General features: G+C 34.8%; 1 protein-coding gene across 1 annotated transcript; it reads right to left on the reverse strand.

The window, feature by feature from the left end:
• Positions 1-7,604: 7,604 nt before the first annotated feature.
• Positions 7,605-18,858, reverse strand: LOC144355632 (acid-sensing ion channel 1A-like). Its single transcript, XM_085496197.1, has 11 exons — positions 18,635-18,858; positions 13,645-13,815; positions 13,040-13,246; positions 12,504-12,625; positions 11,728-11,906; positions 10,201-10,357; positions 10,015-10,071; positions 9,566-9,734; positions 8,844-9,371; positions 8,180-8,271; positions 7,605-7,931 (listed from the first exon to the last, which is right to left on the reverse strand). The coding sequence occupies exons 1-11, from the start codon at positions 18,853-18,855 to the stop codon at positions 7,807-7,809; spliced, it is 2,028 nt and encodes a 675-aa protein (XP_085352323.1). The 5' UTR covers positions 18,856-18,858; the 3' UTR covers positions 7,605-7,806.
• Between the last annotated feature and the right edge of the window lie 4,122 nt (positions 18,859-22,980).

Here is a 22,980-nt window from a genome sequence, read left to right on the forward strand (position 1 = left end):
TCGAGTACTCTATAAGACACAGCGCCCTGGGGAAAAGTCCCCAAGACTATCACAAGGCTGACCCAAGACTCGCTCTAGACTGCGTCTCAAGACTCGTCTAGCCTCTCCAAGACTGAACTGCGTCTGTCATGGTGTACTCGCCAAGACCAACTAAAACAACTTTATTCATTTTCAAAACCTTAACCAATTACAAAGCAGTAAAAAGACTCTATGGCGTAACCTTCAATCATAAAGCCAATCACACTAAGTACTGAACACGTCATATCTTTTGATTAATCGTTCACTACATTAATAACTGCGAATACCAACTGTCAGAAATAGTAGTTTGGATAGCGACGGTTATCTCGTAATTAGTTCCAAATCACTGAACCAAGTTCTGTCCGGAACCTCGCATTGGCCTAAACGATGACAGACATAACACAGCCATTCGCTAGTAATCAGCTAATTAAGTCGATTAACAGATATGTGCAAATAATTTCATCATACATCCCTTCACTCAAACTGAGTCACGCCTCCCGGCATAACACGTTCATAAATCAAAGACACCGTCATCTACTCATCACTCATCATACGGGTTAAAAACAATACTAATAAAAGGTGTAAATCAAAAGAGTAAAACACACTGATTAAATACAATGATTATAATGTCTCAAACATCAATAGTTATAAATCAAAAAAAAAGGGAAAGGTCACCAATCGACTCGCTTTTCTCAAAACGGTTTGCTGAGGTAACCCTTCGCTGCACTGTCTCTCGTTACTAAGGTTACAAACTATATATCAACAGGTCAAAAAAACTAAGGCACGGCGGTGTAACCAAGCGATCAGCCAATCGCTGCAGTCGGCAGCATGATCACGTGATTACCAGGGATGCGTCTCTCAGTTAAAGCATTGCAAAGCGGTCACTAATAAACAATGAATAAACAAGCTATTAATCAAACTCCTGTCATATACGCTTATAAACTTCAACTGAACTCAAAAGTCGTTAATCTAATCCTCTGGCAAAAAGACGGGAAAGGCTAAAACGATAGACACTACTAAGTTACATATATTCCTGTCAATCATGAATAAAAGCTTGCGTTATCAAACAATGCGTATATTAAGCGCACCACCTCTCATTTCAAAAAGACATTAAAAAACGTTACAAAGGTGCTCTCAACTCAAATCAAGTCAAAAAGCGTCAGAAGTATTCCGAAAACAACACGTAAACAACAATAACTCTTAAAACGTCGATATCTCTGTACATCGACAAATCTCAAAACTCTTAAAACTCTTTGGGGCATTACTCTCCCCATCATATTCCGTACTCATAAACTCATTAAAACACCATAAAATTCACAAAACTCATAACACTGTGTTGCAAATACTTATCCACTGAAACGTGTTTAAATCGTTATAAAGGACCTTACACGTCACTAAATATCAGTTCAAAAAAAAGATCTGGGCGCTCACATAACATACAATTCAATATTACAAAAAAAACGTTCAGAAAAACGATAGTAAAAGCAAGCAATACATTACATACTGAACAATAGTGTTGGGATTCTCGAAAATAGGTCAACATCTTGAGTTACACAGTGTCAGTTACAGTGTCCAGTGAGCCGTTCTCTAAGCAATACACAGATAGCTAAAGTTCTAATTCAAAGTCTATAAGACACAGCGCCCTGGGGAAAAGTCCCCAAGACTATCGCAAGGCTGACCCAGGACTCGCTCTAGACTGCGTCTCAAGGCTCATCTAACCTCTCCAAGACTGGACTGCGTCTGTCGTGGTGTACTCGCCAAGACCAACTAAAACAACTTTATTCATTTTCAAAACCTTAACCAATTACAAAGCAGTAAAAAGACTCTAGGGCGTAACCTTCAAACATAAAGCTAATCACACTAAATACTGAACACGTCATATCTTTTGATTAATCGTTCATTACATTAATAACTGCGAATACCAACTGTCAGAAATAGTAGTTCGAATAGCGACGGTTATCTCGTAATTAGTTCCAAATCACTGAACCAAGTTCCGTCCAGAACCTTGCATTACACAGATAGTTAAAGTTCTAATTCAAAGTCTATATAGTGTCTTCTCTTTTCGTTGCGTTAGTCCGGGTCGTTCTTTATCATCTTCTTTTTAATGTCGCTCAAGTCTTGATTATTCAGCCCTATTCGATACTGGTCCTTTCTAAGGGGTTCTGAAATCTTCATCTCTTCAGAGCCGTACATCTGTGTGATCAGCTAATCAGTCGATTAACAGATACGTGCATATAATTTCATCATATATCACCATAATCATTGCGTGCAAGGAGTTCCACTCCGGTGGTGTCTTTGACATGTTTCAGTGTTACATATATGTTCAATATCATTTTTTTTTTTTAAAACAGGACGTTGAACTCATCGGGAGATATTCCTGAAGAATTTGAATAAGTATAAACGTTAATCATTAATCTTTATAAAGTGCAGTCTGCCATTTTTATTCTCGCTCTGACTTGTTATTGTCGTGTTGTAAAATTGTGAATATAACACTTCCGGTTCCCTAGTGTTCTGCCATTTTAGCATGTGCAACAGCAGCGCATTCATCACGTGTTGAAATCATCTGCAATGCGTAGAGCTTTAATTTTTCAATCACGTCACCGTGGAAGTCCTCAGCGTTGATATATCCCGACTCGGGTTATTTCTTATAGAATATAACGTATTACTCCGCACAACCAAAAAACTATAGTATTTCATTTGATATAGATAAGCGTACAATTACGTATGTTAATTATTTAGTATTTATTGATGTAAATATCTTTGAATTCAAATTGACTGTCTATTGAAAATCTGTCTCAGATCAACAAAGTATTTTATTTACCCTTTGAATTATAAAACTTATTTTTATAATGAAACTATTATTTTCAGTAACACGGATAATGTATTATCTAATCACATGTGTAATTTTGACAAGGCTAACAAACTATTGTCTCCTGAAAATCACTATGTCAAAATAATTCATCATTTTACTGTTTCAGTAGGGTCTTTGGTGCAATCAATACATCCGATAAAAGAAACTGAATAAGGAGTCTTTCACTACTATGTCATTGTTGTAAATCTGACCATGTTTCCATGGTAACTTATGCATGATATGTTGTACTGCTTGTTTTGCTGCTGGGTGTTTTTCAGGAATTTCCCTTATTTATCTTTCAGTTTAACTTTGTTATTTTGTGGACGTACTGTTGTTACAGACAATCACTGTAGGAAACGTCTTCTTTAGACCAGGTTACGATTATTACGTTGATAGGGTGACCAAAAAATGATGTAACTGTCACAGGGGGAATTCTCGTCTTGTCTCTCTATCGCGTCCCCTTGAGGTACGGGATCGGAAAAGTCACTTAAACCTTACAGTCAAATAGACACACACAACGAAATACGTATCAACTCATGTCTTTAGTCGGTCAGTTGAGTACTCTATAAGACACAGCGCCCTAGGGAAAAGTCCCAAAGACTATCTCAAGGCTGACCCAAGACTGCGTCTTTCGTGGTGTTCTCGTCAAGACCAACTAAAACTTCTTTATTCACTTTCAAAACCTTAACCAATTACAAATAAGTTTAAAGTCTATAAGGCGTGGCCTTCAATCATACAGCCAATCACACTAAGTACTGGACACGTCATAACTACTGATTAATCGTTCACTATATTAATAAACTACAAATACCAAACGTTAGAAATAGTAGTTCTGATGCCGACGGTTATATCGTAATTAGTTCCAAATCACTGAGTCAAGTTCCGTTCAGGACCTCGCATGAGCCTAAATGATGACAGACATAACACAGCCATCCACTAGTAACAAGCTAACCAAGTCGGTTATCAGATACGCGAGAACTAATTCATGAGATAACCATGGTGGCAACTTGATATAGCAACATAAAGAGTGCTGACAATGCATTAACCAACCACACTACAGTTAGAGTTAAAATATAAATTATTGTAATATATCGCGTTGTCCCGTCGGTGTGCCATTTATATTTATTGATACAAGAATAAATGCAAACATTAATTATATTAGCATCAGAATTCTAATAAAACAAATCGATTCAGTACACACATAATATAATGGGGATCGAATGATTGCCTTTAATGTAGAATTTCTAAATAATGTACACCGTGAATATGTCAACAGAGAGTGAGTCTGATGTGACGAATTCATGAAACACATAATTGTGTTAGATTAGATTAAATATAAAACAAATAATTATGTATGTCTAAATATTATTGTCATTTATTGTGTCATTATATAGCCAGTGTTGCATTTGATGCTGAATTGTAATTTTAAATAATATTAACAGTTGTGTTACCATTGTCAAACGTGCTGTGGCACTAATGTACTGGCATATCAGTCCATGTGTCCCGATAAAAACACTCCCATAACACTCAAAACACATTAATGAAAAAACGTGTAATAAAATAACTTGTCAGTCAAAATGAACTGATTTTGAAATTGAAAAACAAAGTGTCGACCTTTCATTTCCATGGTTGGTGTGTTGGGGGTTGAACCACGCTAGTTGTTGCTGGATATGTTATAGAAGCAACAACAATATCGGTTTACATGTTTCTTTAATATCATAATAGCGAAATAAATCCTATCCCGTATAAATTATTTTTCTGCACATTATATCATGGTATGCGAGATCGTACAATGGCTAATTCCTCACGTATTTAATATGTGACGTTTACCAATATTAACTATCAACATTATTTCCTAAAGCTTACATCAATTTAATTATAACGGTTGTCAATCACATATAACAAAATTAATTGTTTATTGTCACTACGCGCCACAAGTGCATTAACACATCCTAAATAGATTGTCGATTAAATACGATCCCCAAGTGTACGTGCATTGTCAAATGTGTGATTTAATTTTCAAATTTCAAAGTCTTCAGAACATGCCTTGGGAGTACATATTTTCGATGTATATAATATAAATATGTGTCACATTATTGTATGTCATATGGCATGGTATGTTATTGTATGTCACATTATTGTATGTCATTTTGGGGACGCTTGCCAGCAGGCATTATAGAGATTTTATTCGAGCGTACACGCGTTGAGAATTGAGATCTGACTGAACTAACTGTAACATGTTCCTTCTCTGTCTAAACATTGTATAAAACTTCAAAGTGTGTATAGCAAATATGGCACACTGCTTGTGTCAGTTTTTCTCATATATTCTTTGAACTAAATCGAAACTCATAAAAGAATCCTATCAGTTTTCAAACAAACTACTCGACTAACACAGTCATTGTTACGTGACGGTAACGCTGGAGATGAGCTGGGTAAGCTGGTCGATGTGTAAATAGTTCGACCACTTTGGCCACTTATACACAATGCTCTCACTTTCGAATGAAAGGAAATCCGAATTAGGAAATGTCAACACGGTCGACCCATTCTATTTACAAACGTTGATATCTCAATGATCTCAAAAATGAATGTATGGCGGTACGTTTATTACAGGTCGATTAAGGTAAAATGTAACTTGATCGACAAAGGAGCACTATGCATGAAATCTGTGATCACAAGTAATACTAACAACATATAGGTATACGCCATGACATCACCTTCTCCAACCCGCCGCACTTACGTCCCCAATGTTTGTGACACCAGATATGTCTTATTTTGATTAGTTTGTTTCGCTTGCTCTATTTTCCTTGCTATTATCTTCCCTCATTGTCGCAACCGATATTCGTCATTGCAAAAACGGTGGGACTACGATGTTCAGACGTCCTAAATGAGAATGTCACTCTGTCGTTGAAGGTGAACACAACAAAAGGTCGTCTTCTCACGTGATAGGTAGAATGAATACACCTGTATGTACGGATAACCTGTTACGAAGGGATACAACCCACCCTACCTTTAGTATATATTTGATATCATTACTAATTTCAATGGTTTTTACGTATATGTATGATCTCAACTGCTAAAAAGCGTGTATATTCCTGGGCTGAAGGCTGAAACCTAAACCACAACTCCATTTAATCTGACTAACAGAACTCGAAAAACATCGATCCCGAAGAACTGACAAATGTAAGTTCCTGTCTGGGGTTGCTTTTTTGGGGGGTTATGGTGCTTCGCTCATTGAAATGCTTTCTTATTCCTGAGATACATCAAATTTGCAATATCCTGTTTTTCCTAGTGTTTCTTTTTTTTCAATAAAATAAATTATCAATGGTAAAAGCCGGATTACCACCACGGTTTCCATGAACGTGAAGTATGTTACATAGAAGTGCTACTGTGCAGGAGGCGCTGATTAATCTAATGTGCTACGAGACCATCCTAAGTGTAGGACTGTTAAAGTTGAAACTCGTATGACTAAATTTGTGAAAAACATCAGCGTATTCAAAATTTCCCTTCTAAGTCATGTCCACTTGTTTGACAGTTTCAGAGTAAATTTCACGTTAACTCCAATAATGTGAACATCCGGATAATGGGGTAGATAATATATTGATGAAAACATGTAATATATTTGGTGACATTTCACAGTTTAATTTATTCTATAAGTTTACGGCACTCTGTGGCAAAGACTGGCAGATGTATATTGCATCATGTGAAGATAACCATGACTCAGCATAAGTCATATCAATTCTACACGTTTTCTGTATTTTCTGGTAGTTTCCGGATGTATCCGTGCTTTCCGTAATCTCAAATTAAAAAAGTCGGAAATCAATGAAATTAGTTAAAATGGCCCTTAATTTAAATTATTAAATTAGATTTAGAGAAACTCAAGTGTTGACCAATAAAACTCGTTCAGGTTGAGTGCCTCCTTACCTTACATTATTAAACGAGTAGTGTTCCCCAATTTTCCATAGTAAAGGTAGATATTTTCTTCTGGATAGTAAGTGAACTGTCGGTACACATTTGCGTCAATGTACTGGCAAATATTTGTTACAATTTCACGAGTAAATAAGCATTGTTAAATAAAGGATGGTTGACGCGTCAGTACTGTATTATGTGCGCGAAATGTACACGACCGAAATCGAGTTCCGGAAGAGCAGATATGCAAGTTTTTGATAAGTTTTCAATATGAAGATGGCCACCTTTCGCCCACTTTAAATCTCAATGTCGCCAAGTACATCAGCATATGTGTGACATGATATTTGATGTATATATCAAATTTGAACATGATGGCTCCAAAACAGCATTCATTAAAATACGAGTTGCAAAACAAAATGGCGTAGATCAACGTTCTATAATCTTCAATGTATTTTTTGAACAAAATCCATTCTCACATGAACGAGATCATGAAACAATTTAATGTCATTCAAGAGGCGTGATGTTTGGAAATGTTTGAATGTATCATAGTTAAATTCGGTTGCTTGCGCGATGAATGTATGTGCAAACAATATACAATGGTAGTGCCACATGCATAAGAAGGATTACGGGAGTTATGATCATATAGCTTTCGCGTTGTGCATCGGAATAAATTTAGTCAGCAATGACGTCACAGGAAGCGTAGCAAAGGATTTTGGTTAGTGTATTAGGATATACACGTAAAATACTCCGCGTAAAGTGTCATGGAAAAAAATTCACCACGCAGGGAATTACCATCAACGGTGAGAGGAACAAATAAATGGTGTACGGAGAAATTAGAATATCCATTTTACTTTGTATTTCAAATCAAATTAAAAACTACAGAGATGAACATAGTTTAGTTTCTGAAAAATGTAGGACATTTACTAAAATAAAGTATCAAACATTCTATTTAAAGTATTCAGCCAAGTGGCAAACCTCGTTTATAAACCCTGTTATTACGTATAATTTTTGATAACCAAACTGTGTGTCCATCATGTTTGGATTCTACCAGACCGGAGTTTGGTACGCCAAAACTGCAGGATGAAAAAGTCGATTATTTCCAAAAATGTTACCATACTTGCACCAAAGAATAAACCCAGAGTGCCTCCAATGTCACCTGCAATGTACATTATAAATATATAAATAAAATAATTACAGATCATTTTAACAACATTGGTAAAACAAAAGCTTTTACTAGCCGGGCTAAAACGTAGTGTACGATAGTACAACCGGTAAATGTTTCGTTGGATAGTATATATTGTAACATACACGATCAATATATATTGGGCTTTGCTTCTTTTTTACAGTAAATTTTGAGATGATTTTTCAATTAGTTAATATTAAAGTTATCATTGCGTCACTTACACACTAGCTTAAAGGGTTCGTATCCTCGTTGTTGATTTATACTTTGGATCTTCAAGTCCTCAAAATAGACAGTAGTCTTTGAAAAATTATCTCTGAAAAATAAACAAACTCAATGAAGTTCAAGGTCAGAATGCCGCGAGTGTGACAAGAGTTCTCAATATGACCACAACGAGGATCAATCCAATTGATTGATTGACGAGAATTGATCCAATTTGTGGTCATAAATTATCAATTGGTGTTTTTTATTAATGCAAACAAGCGATATTATAAAACTTACAATGTATTCAATCTCAATCATTTTGAGACACAATCATTATGGCATTATCAGCCTATGTTATTGAACAGTATCAATATATATTGATATGTTGATCTTTGCGAGTGTAAATTCCACTTGCCACAATATTATTATACAAATGGTATGAAAGCCATAACAACTGAATCCGGAGATTTATACACATATTTATTACGTTCACACTTGGTTTGAGCGGCACGTCTTACATCAAGTAAAACATTAGGAATCCTCCTGTATATCAAGTCTTCCCAGAATAACATTTCTGGGCTGCAGCCCCAACATTTTCTGTCAGGTCGGACGTTATAACCAAGAAGAACTCTCGTACATTATTACTCTACAATGTTATTTCTAAAGGTAAGAACAATACTTTACCGCATATATCGTTTACATACATAACCAGAGTCTTCGCGTGCAAGCAGTTCCACTCCGGTGGTGTCTTTGACACGTTTCAGTGTTACATATATGTTCAATATCATTTCATAGAACAGTGGGACGTAGAACTCATCGTACAGAGTGGTAACAGGGACAGTCTCTGGACTTATCCCAACCGTATTTGAATACGTATAAACAGCACTATAAATCGCTTTCAAATGCGTTTTCTCAAGTTTCCTTTCACTCAGATTTTCTGCTGTAGTGTTGTAAAACTGTGAATATAGCTCTTCGGACTCCCCCATCCTCTGCCATTTCAACATGTGGTACAGCAGCATGTGGTTCATGGTGACACAGACATCTTCATATACGAAGGCCCACAATGTCCCAATTACTACACTGTGGAATGCCTCGTCGTTGAAAACTTCCGATATATTCTGACTTTGGTTGTTTCTTATTGAGTAATACTTCTCAATGAACGTCTCTTCGATAGAATACATTAATGTAATAATTTCAGAATTCAGTTTTCTCCTGCAAAAATAGTCAATAACAATATGTAATAGCGCACAAACAGATGTACCGATAAAAATAATTTTAGTTACAAACTTTTATAGATTCATAAGCTGTATATTTTTTTAATGGAATATGATAATAACTGTTTTGAGATCTCACATAATGGTAATTGAGAGATACAGTTTCAAGTACACTGAAGACAAAGGACTTACCCTAAATATGCGGCAATGGCTTCGTCACAAGGCCATGTTGAGGAACTAGCGAGTAAACCCGCAAATATTTGCGAAGGGTAGAATGCGTAGCTCAGTTTTGTATTGTACATTGTTGTTTGACATGGGTCTGTACAGTGCGAGCACTGATCGGTTAATAACGAAAAGTTATCTAAAATGAAAAATTAACGATATGATGTCTACTGAGTTTAATATTTGTCATTTTCCTTATGCGTTGTGAAAAAGAGAAATTAAGTCAATAACTGTAATTTTTGTAATAGTCTATTTGTAACCCTTGTTTGAAAAAGCAGAAGAATTTTACCGATATTCATAATTGGGTATTGAGCTGCTTATTGGTTGATTTTCTTCAAATAAGTCTGAATAATAAGCATTTTCCTGACATAAAGATGTAGTGATATGTTTAAATTTCTCGTATCCTTAAACAAACTTACCCATTGCTTCAAAATAACAAGTAGTCAATTCATACGGCGTACAGTACGGTCTATCTCCTATGAATAACACACTATGTGAGTTATTATGTGATTATTATGTGTTTAACATCATATAATGTAAATTAAATTTCATATTTATATGTGTTAACATAAAGCAATTTATAAGGATTATTTTAGCGTTCCTACCAGGCATATAGAAGTACCGGCACCCACACTGTTCAATTACATAGTCTGTTTCACATTCCATCCAACATTTAGATAAAGAATAATTCCCGTCAAAGTACTGCAACTCATTCTCGACGTCTTCAACACAGTCATTGAATGGCTCTCCCAAGTTTGAAACCTCAATACAAAAACATTTCAAATTAGTATGTGTTTTATCACCACAATTTAACGAATATGAGCTTCCATGCCACTTTACAAAGGTGGAGACTACTTAACTTGTATGTATATATGTATTGTTTCACCATATTTAAGGTAGCGGGACTATTATTTGCATACTTGTTTTCATCTTCTAATTGTGACTAAATGACTACAAATAGACCCGGGAAAGTATATATTTTTAGAATCGCCAGACTTCACGCTTTTCACAAGTGTATTTTGCATGCCCGTATCTGCATTATACGACGCGTTACTCAACCAAAGGTGAAAAATTACTTTTTCTGTAAAAAAAAATAATTACGCATTTATGCTGGCGATAAGAAGTATTTTTTTCATTTTTCCTAGTTGTTCAATAGTCTGGTAAATTGAATGTGTCTGGTCAGTTTTATTTAAGCAACGCGTTTTAAAAAATAGTGTGTTGAATTTCAATTATAGTTTTAGTCGCATTGCCTCCAACTCAAACCACAACACGTTGGTAAATAATCCATGAAATAGTTTGTCTGGACACATTCAAGTTCCTCTCACTGTCACCTTAAAGCTGTGAAAATTTGGTGTTAATCCGACGATAATAAGTATGCGTTATTTTTTGTTAAAGACCTTGTATTTTGAAAAACATAAACTCCTAGAAAACGTCCATGAAGTAACAGCAAAGATTTTCAAGCTTGTTTATCGGCACAATCAATTTGTTTCCCCATAAAAGTTTGTTTTAACATGTGTAGGGACATCCAAATGTGTAAGGCTATTGGAAACCCAAAAAATAAAGGAATGGGATAGCTATAATTGGATAAATTCGGCATATGAAAACACCAAAATCAATGATTCTTTTCAGTGGCTGTGTGACCTTGTGTCTGACACATTCATATGCAAATGACTAATCTGTGAAACAAATAGGGGCGGAGACAAACCACTCAAATGTTTGGAAACACTAATTGTGTGTCAGATAGCTACTGATAACACATCCTAACATTGCTTTGTCTTGAGTTTATCTTTGAAACTTACTAGGCACACAGATTAAACCTGTGTTGTTGATTTTGGGAAACACTACTGAGACTGCCTTGCTTCCCTTCAGAAAATCTACATTTTAACCAACTTACATGACATTCTATATTATGTTGACTTTATCACATGAAAGTTTATAGTGCATTTCATCAATTAATAAATAAATGTGAAAATCGTAATTTTCAACACAAATAACAGTCTTGCTACCTTAATGCAAATGACTGCACATTCACCGATAATGTGTCAAATATTTGACTGATTGATTGATTGATTGGTTGATTGATTGATTGATTGATTGATTGATTAATTGATTGATTGATTATAAATACGAACTATTGTTGTTGTCATGCCGATACTTGTTTGTGTGCCCGGTGCTATTGATAAACCTTGATTCACAACATCCGGGATCTCATCCTGTTCATGAACTATTAAACGGAATCCAACTGTCGTACGAGGACCAATGTAATCTTCTTCATTTGCATACAGATATAGGTGGAGTCCGAATTTTTGACCTAGTGTAGAAACAAATTATTATATTCTTTCATTATTGACTTTAAATAGTGCCATATTATCGTTACCATTTACTAATAGGTGATTTTCCGAACAATTGCGAGATCTCGCGAGATGCATGAAAGACGCGCGTCGAACGTCTGCCGCAAAAATCGAACGATTTGATTTTGAACTAGAATTTCTTTATTTCGCAGCTTACATTGACCGGCCGATCTTCGACAGAGGAATATTGCTTCCGAATACCCTTACTTAATCGAAATTGCCTATCATCAAATGTGGACAGCACATTATTAAGCATGGAAATGTCCCCGAAATACTTTCGCGTTTGTCGAATCCCACGCGATGTTTGACGCGACTACGACGCTATGACCTTTGTTTGTCCTGTTTTTACGTTCGATTTCACGCATAACGCGTGATTCTCGCAGTGTACGGAAAATGGTCTATTAGTTACTGTAATTATTACAATATTATCTATTAAGTGTCTTGATGTTTCTTTCTAAATATAGTGTAGTGCAAAATAGCTCGGTTAAATAAAAGTATATTTCACGTAAACGAAATACATGTCTCGCCAGGGCTGAATCAGCAGCAGAGCAACATACCACCACCTAACACTTTCAAAATGTGGTCTTCTTTTCCTGAGTTGAAGGTATAGCAGATACCATAGTTCGTTATTGTTCTTGTGAAGTTCTCCGGTCCGCATGGCAAAGCACCAAACGAACATCTGTAATACGTATGTATAGTTTAGTAAAGAAGCATAACAAACATAGATTTATCAGTATACAAAACTGTATTTGTGAATTAAATTCATAACATATACTCTCAATATCTTTTAAAATCTTTGTATTTGATTGTTTTCCAATGAGTTACTGCAGCATGTATCAGTTATCGACAGACATTAATTTGAGAAATAATTATTATTATTATACACCAGTCACTGTAACGGCCTTCCCATGGTGTATTCTTGGAAGGAAAAGATCTATGATTAATAAGCTTATTACGAGGATACCTCGAAGTATGCACTCAGATAGTACGCCGCGCATCGACCTCCGTTGCGCGTCGATCAATACTCCCGCTGTACTGTCTTCGTGCATACTTTGAGTTATCCTCGTAATAACCTCATATTATGATAACATACCCACGAATAAGATCCTCAGCTGAATGAACATTAGTCAACATAAAATCCATAAGAGTTTTATTGACATTGCCATAATTCATTTCCGGTGAAATTTTAATGTCATCGCCAAATATTTTCAGACCATCCATTGGGAACAGCTTGTATAAGTAAGGAAAGACCAATTCTAAAATTCCAGCTCCGCCAAGACTTTCGGAGAGTAGACTGATTCTGCATAGTAGTATGTAAAATAGATTTTTGCATAATGTATAAAACTATAACAATAAGTAACACAACTGAAAAGCGAGGTGTTTCCCGTTATCGGTGTTGTTACCTACTTATACATTTGCTTCGGCAATTTAATTTAACATAATAAGGAATGTAATCATAATTATCCTATCAACAATTAATTCTCTAATTCCCACAATCTGTTGATGGTGAATAATTAAATCACACAATCACAAGGACGTTAAACCATCCATTGGTGTATGCATTGTGTGTTTAAGCGCGAGTAATTTTGTTGTTCTTTTGCTTTTTATGTTGTTGTTTTTCATTATATTTTGTAAACTAAACTTTGTTATTTTGAATATATTTTTCTATGTGTCTATGAATCAGATGAAAAGTTCTACCTGAACATATTGTTGTTACAAACAGTCACTGCAGGAAACTTCTGCTTCACTTCAGGTTTCTCTATCACAATATTGATGTTGACAGGGAGACTAACAAACGACGTAACCATGGTAACAGTTTGATACAGCAAGCCACAGAGTGCCAACAATACTATAACCAACCATAGTAGCCTACAGTTAGAATAAAAATGGAAAAATAATATGCGCGTATTATTCGTGTGTTATTCCCATTATTCATACATAGAAGTTATTAAATGAGTGACCTGTGATATCCGATTTATTAAACAAGTGTAGTAATTTGCATATGTAAATGGTGTGGAACATATGAAAAGTATGACACGAATCTGATATCATGGGTCAGGAATTTTCATATCCTACTTTTCACACATGTGCTTTTTCAGCTGTTTCACCTGCAAACATTAAAATCTGAATTGTTATTTGTGTGTGCGTGTCCTATGCACTTTAGCCCGTCCTGCTCATTTGCATACAATACAAATGTCGTTCATGTAATTAAACAAATATTTTTTTTCGAAACTATCAATGCATTTACAGTTATAGAGGCACATTAGCAACACTTTTACAAATTGTGTGCTAGTTCCATCAGTGGTTTTCACGCATCTCAAAAAACAGTTTAGCAAGCAGTAGTGGCGGTCCGTTAGCAAAACAAATTCTTCGCGTTGTTTAAAAAATGATAGGTGACATAGAAATTAAAAAATCAGACATCTCCGATAGCAACATCAGCGGTGTTTCCCATTATATCGCAATGGTACGATGATCATAATGCTGCAGTATAGGAAGCGAAATATCGTTTACTTCAGTTTTGGAATGTTGTGTGAAAACGTTTTTTTTTTTTTTTTTTATTAGTTTCATCCACGAAAAACTATGAAATATATGCTCCAAGAGAAAACCAAGAAATCATGACCCTGTTTTGCACGAACATCAGGCTATCAGGCATTTTATTCCGTGAAAATAGTTAAATATAGATTTTCAGAGTATACCATGAGGTGAAAAAATTATTTATCATTATTTTTTTCACTTTGCTCGGAATGTTGGGAGTGTCTACATCTTGTCTTTTGTTTGTTTGTTTGTTTGATCGAGCTTGAGGGAGCCGGGACAGAAAGTCACACACCGCTGCACCGACTAAGGCCAGTAACTCATTTGCATATATCAACAGTGACTTGTCAATCAAAGAGCAACTTAAACAGACTCGGGAATTTAAATCACATACCCGTGACTCGGTTCCATATATTTTAAAATCGTGTTTTTAAATATGTTCAACGATTGACATAACTCCGAAATATAAATAATACCTAGCCAAGACTGTCTGGTTAAAAAAACAAAAGAATTTGCCTACGAACATACATATGCCTTAATTGTCTAGTCACTGAATGATAGCCAATCGGTGACAATCTTTAATTGGATGCAACAAACAATATTACACTGCTTTTAGTCACTGACACTACATGATACATGTGATAAAAATACATTAAATTAAATATGTCTCATACGATATCTCTATGTTAAACATGCGTTAATATATTAGTACCCTCGGAAATCAATTAATCGATTAGGCACACACAGAATATAATGGTGATAAAATATTTGCTCTTAGTGTATGGTTTTCAAAATAATCCACTCATAAAAATATGTTAGTTACTGCATTGGTCTTTACATTACTCATTTGCTCATGAAAACAAATAAGCAGGATGTCTAATGATTATATGTCATGAAAGATGTTCAATATATTGAGGAGAAACAAATCAGTTATTCATTAGGGACTGTGTAATAACAGTAATAGTCTTTCATTTCATGACTTTAAATCGCTGTTACCTTAAGTTTATTGTGAAATTGAAATTGCGCCAATCATTCAAAAAGTATCCAGTCTATAGAACGCGACAAAAAATCCTTCAAAACTTCGACACTCATTGAAAATAACGTGTATACCTTCAATTACAATATACAAATGATGAAACACCGGTTTATTTTTCCAATTTCATTTTTAGAAAGTGTGCAGAATAAAACACAGTTGTTCAATGCATAACGTAATATTTTTACAGCGTTAACAAACACCGAAATATAAAATGAGCAGTTTTGATTGGCACTTCTAATCAAAATATGGTATTTACAAAGATTACTTAAAATTAATTATTAATATTATTTTCTAAAGCTCCTACCGTCAATTTAGTTAATGTGGTTGTCATAAAATAATCACGATGATCGGTTCATTGTCTCTGTGTGGCAATGACGCATAATAGCATAGTGGACCTCCCGTCTATTATACATGGCTCCCATGTGTACGTGCATTGTCAAATGAAATATTATATGGTCATTTAAATAGAAACAAAGTCATTGGGTATTTTATATACTGTTTAGATGCATCACCATCATATTGGTTTGCGTATTCATACGGGACGTGCTTTTCCATGACAATGTAAATTTAATTTATTTGGGACATCTAAATATAAATTTACAGGCATTTGATTTGTAAAGACTAACGATGAGTGGTGACTGAACTACGCATGACCCCTTCTTCCAAGGCCATGTATAATATAATACCCACGTTTTACAGCGTTAAGGGGAAACATTACATACACGTGTACTATGAACTATATGGAGTGCGGTGACTAGAGTAGTCCTTTTATATAAACTGCTCAACTGTTAACGCATATACGTCACTGTTACGGATGCTACAACTACAATCATTACTTGCGACAAAACTGCTATTGATTGCGCCGAATTACGCATTAATGACGTCATGAGCTGGATTTGGATTTATGTACCATAAAATTTGAGTTTTGACAAAATTGATATAATTTTAAAATTAGTACAATAATACAAATTTGTTAAGGCACTAAGCAATTCATTAGGCTACATTCTATGTTCCGCGTCGAATGAAATGTTGAGAACATTAAATTATTAATTTCATTTCATCTGTGGTATCAAACTTATTTTTTTACAAACCCACTCATTATTATATTGTAAAATAAAAAGAATATATTTTCAAAGCCTTTGCAGCGGACATTAAATAGTGTTTCATTGCGTGCTGTTTACACAGAATGGCATGATAAACGTCACAATACTCCATGTCAACTTCAAAGCCCGAACTACGTATGTTCAATGGTGATTTGAATCAAAACAAACAATCGGCAGTCGCTGAGCTGAATCGTGACGTTAATATCACTTTTTCGTTTAATTCTGCCTTGGTAATTTGATAATTTGGTTACCGCCCAGTATTCTTGCACGATGGGGTCGTGTGGATCGTATTGTCGCTTGTGACATTCGAGCCGCATCACACCAAGCGTCACTATTGCGAGATAGCCTCAATATTAAAGCAGGCACTATCTGTATTCTTATAGAATTCATTTAAAAATAGATAGAACTTTCATTAGATTAACATATTACATTTACTGGTATTGCAATGTAAACAATCGAACCATGCTTGTGAAAAGCGACCGGGTTGTTAAAGACAGACATTACTGATTATTTTAAAATAAATATAATGATGTCATCATTTGGATCTTGGCGGCAGGCAGATCACTTATATTTGTCCAACCACTTCTTTCTTCATAACAGCTTACTCTCTTAACCAACACACACTTTAACATAACTATATAAGATAGGAAATATGATATTCATGGATACTAGCATGTGAAAAGAAAATTAAGTAAATTAGATTAATTGACCACTATAAATATAAGGCAAATAAGGATATAATCCGGGGAGGGGGTATTCATATGTTATTTTACCCTGTCTGTCTGAAAAAGGGGTATCGTTTTTTTCATTATTTCTGTCTGAAAAGGGGACCATATTTTCCAAAGACTGTCTCTAGAGCTTGAGTGATCCAACAATCAGGAGAATGAAGCTGATTTGTTTCTTTCTGTAACTTCATTTCGATCGTCAAAGCATTTTGCAATTTATATTCCAAGCCCACCTGCTTTTCCCTTGTACGATTTATGCTTATTGTCTGAAAAGGGGTAGGCAATTTGAGTTTATTTCTGTCTGATGAGGGGTAGGGGTTTCACACAACCAGCTACACACCCCTGTCCGTATTTTTTGCAAGTACCCCTCCCCCGGATATAATCTAGGGTACAATAAACCATGGTGTGTGTATAACTACAGATTCCACGTCTATTGCACTGAGGCCGAACATAATAAACAAACCCAGCGTCTAACGCCTTGTCACAAAAATAAATTTTAGACATTATTGTCCCATTTTTTTAATATATGCAAATATACACAAAACACAAGTTAGCCTGAATTGTTTTGTGTTTTTTTTGTGTGTTTTTGTTCTTGATATCGGTGTTCAAAAATTTGACGTGTATGTGGAGGAGATGGCGGTTATTTTGCTGACCGTGATCTTTAGATTGTACAAACACATTTTTTTTTACTTCTGTACACTCATGAATACATTCACCACCCAATACACATATACATGTGTTCGTAGGTTCAGGTAAGATCGTTCAGTGGTTGTTTCTTGGCTGCTGGCTTGAAGGGAACTGAAAGCAAATAATATGCAAAAAGTGTTTTTGCTACGAATCGCTCCTTTAGTTGCCTCGTTTACACGCTATTTTTGTCTGTAAGCTAAGCGCTCCTTACCAATTGCCTAATGTAAACATCTAACTTTTACATCTAACCCCCAAAATACACACTTAAAACGTGGTCGATATTTCTATGAGGCGAAAAATATGCTGCACAGAGTGCCTCCGTTTTGTTCTCCGTGGATGTTCTCTGTGAAATTAAATGTATGTATATTCCAACCGATGTGTGAATAGTTCCACTAAATATATGCAGAACCGCTACTAAAAAAACATCAAAAAGAAAAACAAAACGGCTTAAACTTACATCACGCTTGTCGCTAAAATAAATATTTGAAAAACAAGTTTACAGGTATAGTACTGCTATATATTTAAACACGTATTGGGTCTATACTGTCGTAAGTAACAGCAACCCTTCGGCGAAATTACCATATAAGACTTCGTCAAAACATTACCTTCTCCAGCCAGCCGCACTGCTATCTCCGATATATTTCAAACCAGATATGCCTGCCTCCTGCGTAAACAAGACCAGCGTTCCTCTAGAAGTACCTTTCTTCTCTTCGACTTCCTTTGATTGGGTTCCTTCGCTTCCCGTATTTATCTTGTTATCACTTCCACTATTGTCGTATCCAAAATTGTCCATCGCTAAGACGCTGGGACTACGTCGGTCAGACATTTCCGATACAAAGAATCGCCCTGTATTTGACGATCACTACAAGGGTCAGTCTTTCCACGTGATGAAATGAACCCCTTCCAGACCTGTACAGTTTTAACTGTTTTGTTAAATGCTTGCCGTTATACGTTTGTAATTGATACTATTGTTCATCTCGATACTATTAAGGTAATAAATTCAACCACTGGGAAGCATACATTATATGTAAATGCAGGTAGCCTATTCACTTGTGGACATTGAACCCGATTGTTGTTCATAGTTAGCGTTCTCCTGTCATCGTAGATTGCGGGCATTGGCTGTGCATACACTTCTCGTGACTGGATTCCGTGGCACATACTGCGCAACTTCCCACAAACCACTGCGGGCATAGTGTGCGAAAATCAGGTATTGATTTGCTATTTAGTAATTATTACCGCTAAAAATAAAACAAAATGGCGCAGCCCATTGTTCTCTGGAAGCGTGGTTATCCTGCATTGATCAAACGTTACAAATTTAAATTTGTGTTAAATGGTATTGGTTTAACAAAAAGCACTTTGTTTTCAACCGTCGTATTCGATATAATGGGTTATCTTTGTTGTCACGCAAAATACTAAGATCACGCAACATTCAGTGACGATTGCGTTTTTGTGGTCTGGGTCACGTATTTAAAACATTTTTCAAAATTAAAATGGTCTTCCATATTGGTCCATCGGGTAGATTTTGCTATGCAAGGCTCCTCAACAATACATTTTTATTCATATTTGACAAGTTTTGTATGTAAAAACATAGACAGCTACTTTTAGAACATGGAAAGAGTAAATAACCAATTACGACGCGGCGATATTTATGGTTATTATTTAATATTCGGATAAGACAAAGAAGTAGGAAACTAACTTATTGTTCAATATTTGTTTTCATATTGTATTTATTGTATTAATTAAATTTCTAAATAACATGTAAGGTAGAGATGCAGTTTACCTGACAGGTATTTTAATTAGTTAATTAGGACCCCAAGATGACCTCCCTTGTCCACAAAACTATATATTTTGAGAACGCTTATTGTATAAATTTTAAAAATTTTCTTAGTATTTTTTTATGGACACTGTAGTTTGAAATATGCACAAAAATGTGCTTTTTTGGTCAAAAGTGATTTTAAAAAAATACCTTCTAAACTATGCTTCTGTTTCCTGTCAAAATTCGTTTACGGGTACATCTGTTTATTATGAAGAAAGTGCCGTTTTGAAAACTGTCTACCAGTTGTCAATTTTGCTGGGCAGCAGCTCAAATTTCAATAATTCAAGTTTATGCATAAATTAACATCCAGGCTAGTTGTCTGTACGATTGTTTTAACACTGTTCAACCAGAAACAATGCCCTGGTGGTGTTTTGAAGATAAACACATTGTCAATCATTTGTGAAAATTTCAAAACAAAAGGTCAAAGCGTCTAGGAGCTATTTTTTTAAAGTTCTGGGATGTGCACTAAAAAGAAGCTGAGAAAATTGCTAAATTGCATAACAATTTTACTCAGTAAGAAGTTTGCTAATGCTCATAATTAAAATGGCTGTAAAAGTTCCAAATTTAAATGTAATATCGTTTTGTAAAAAGTTAAATATAGTGCATAATATGGAGATTCCGTAATTTCTTTTTCTCAACATGTTTCTTTTTTATTATTTATGTGCAGCCTTGCTAAATCTTGCTAAGCATTTAAAAGAGAGAATATTTGCACCTGTTATCTATATTTTAAAATCGTTTTTTGAGTATGTTCCACTATTCACAATTCTACAAAATTGTAACAGTCTATAGCCAAGACTGTTTGGATAATAAAAAGCAAAAAAAAATGTCACTCCCAAGTGCCCACGAACCTGCATCTCTATCTGGTATGGTTATGTATTATTAGAGACTTAGGGGAGCTCATTTAAATTAGACTAAAATATGCGCAGGTGTGTGGTAATCACCATATTGGAATTCAGCACTGAGACTCCGCCAATATAATACTAAATATAAAGAAAATAAATATAATGATTGGATCGCATGGAATTAACGCCTGTCTAGCGCTGCTTCATCCAGCTCACTAACTCGAGCACTGATAACAACACCGTGCATGTTTAATTCTTTCGGTTATTAAACTTGTGACAGGCACATGGTATGCACAATCGGAAAATATAAGAATATATAATGCTGTTTATTATTGAAAATACTAAACTAAATAAATTTATCGCTACATGTACAGTATGTCTGCTGACAATGGTGACGTGTGTGATCTATGTTTCCAATAAATATGCCGCATACAGTCGATAATAAGCATTTTGTCTATTATAGATGCATACCGTAGACGGCATACACACGTGTCCTGTATATGAATACTTATATAATCGGGTGATTTAGGTTGAGACATTACATGTGTTTTTATTTTAGGGGGTGCTTCCAAATAGAACAGAGTGGAAGAAAAGTGTTTTAGTTATTCTTATGAGCTCGTGTACATGTCGTATACGTAAACACTTATAAAACATGCCTAGTCGACTGTTTTACCTTGAAACATTACATGTGTGTTTGTTTCAGGAAGTGCTTCAAGATACACCAATTTGGAAGAAAAGTATTTTTATTTCTCACAATACAAATACGACTTATATGTTAACACTTTGCGCAACTGTTATAGTCTGGTGTTATGGGTTGAAACATCTGAAAAATTGAACAGTTTTCGGAGAATATATTTAAATTACATGTGAAAATGTTCAGATGTGATTGGAACTACAACTTCAACGTGTTCATCGCGTGTTCGATTTATGGTTGGTCTTTAGGTTGGTAAGACAATATTGTTTGTAAGACCATATAAGCGTACATACAGTCAATTCTTCCACAACCTGGTACTTGACATAAATATATTTCTGAATGTAATACTATGACCCATATCATTATGCGTTGAATTACCGTCACTTTCAGTGATTGTCTAGTTGGCACATATACCACAATGTTTACTTACGAGTCCCAGACTTTTCACTCACTTTTTTTTAATACTACTTGCATAAAGTTAGATACATTAGCTCATAAATGTTCTATCAATAATGACACATTTATGTCCCTTTAAAACACTGAGTGTTTTATTTTGAAAAAACGTGTTTTGTGTCTTAACAATGCGCTTAATCTCAGTAAAATGTGTTTTAATAATTCCACAAAACACTACTTTTTTGATAGATAATATAGGTGTTGTATTATATAATAAACTTGTTTTTTATTACAACAGTGTGCTTTCAAAAAACGCTGGGTTTTAATGAAAAACATGAAAGTGCTTCCAAGATTTATAGTATAGGAATCCATACCACACACACAGGCTCTACCACAAGCACAGCTGCATCCAATTTTATTCATCGAATATGGAGATAGTGTATTGAAAATATCGCCCAAAAATACAAATTACATAATACTAATACATACTTAATATAAATGTAAATGTTATCGTAACTTGTGTGCTATACCATCATAAACGATATTGGATTCTGGCCCAGAATTCTATTTCAATCATTCGTAAAATTGTAATATATTATTTATTTATTTAAAAAAGAAAGAATATTTAACTTAATTATTCTATGGCAGTGAAAGTCTGATTCCTATTCATAAAATCGCCCTGTAGTTATCATCATGGTCGCTTATTAACAAAAACATGAAACATGTGATATTTACCAACTTTACAACTTTTACAACGTTTCTTGTTGGTATGTTCTCTGATATAGTAATATCGTATCGCGTTTGTTGTTGATAAGTTCTTCAATATAGTAATATCGTATCACGTTTGTAGTTGGCAAGTTCTCTGATATAGTAATATCGTATCACGTTCGTTGTTTGAAAGTTTTCTGATATAGTAATATCGTATCACGTTAGTTGTTGATAAGTTTTCTAATATAGTAATATCGTATCACGTTAGTTGTTGATAAGTTCTCTGATATAGTAATATCGTATCAATATTGTTGTTGGAAAGTTTTCTGATATAGTAATATCGTATCACGTTCGTTGTTTAAAAGTTCTTTGATGTAGTAATATCGTATTACGTTTCTTGTTGGTAAGTTTTCTGATATAGTAATATCGTATCATGTTTGTTGTTGGTAAGTTCTCTGATATAGTAATATCGTATTACGTTTCTTGTTGGTAAGTTTT

Source organism: Saccoglossus kowalevskii, chromosome 22, assembly GCF_978046115.1.
Source record: "Saccoglossus kowalevskii chromosome 22, keSacKowa6.1, whole genome shotgun sequence".
Classification (NCBI taxonomy): Eukaryota; Metazoa; Hemichordata; class Enteropneusta; family Harrimaniidae; genus Saccoglossus; species Saccoglossus kowalevskii.

Coding starts and splice junctions, on each gene's coding strand:
- LOC144355632 (XM_085496197.1), bottom strand. CDS start 18,855: ATGTCTGACCGACGTAGTCCCAGCGTCTTAGCGATGGACAATTTTGGA. Junction 13,247..13,644: donor TGTAACAACAATATGTTCAG/GTAGAACTTTTC, acceptor ACTACTATGCAG/AATCAGTCTACTCTCCGAAA. Junction 12,626..13,039: donor GCTGAGGATCTTATTCGTGG/GTATGTTATCAT, acceptor TACGTATTACAG/ATGTTCGTTTGGTGCTTTGC.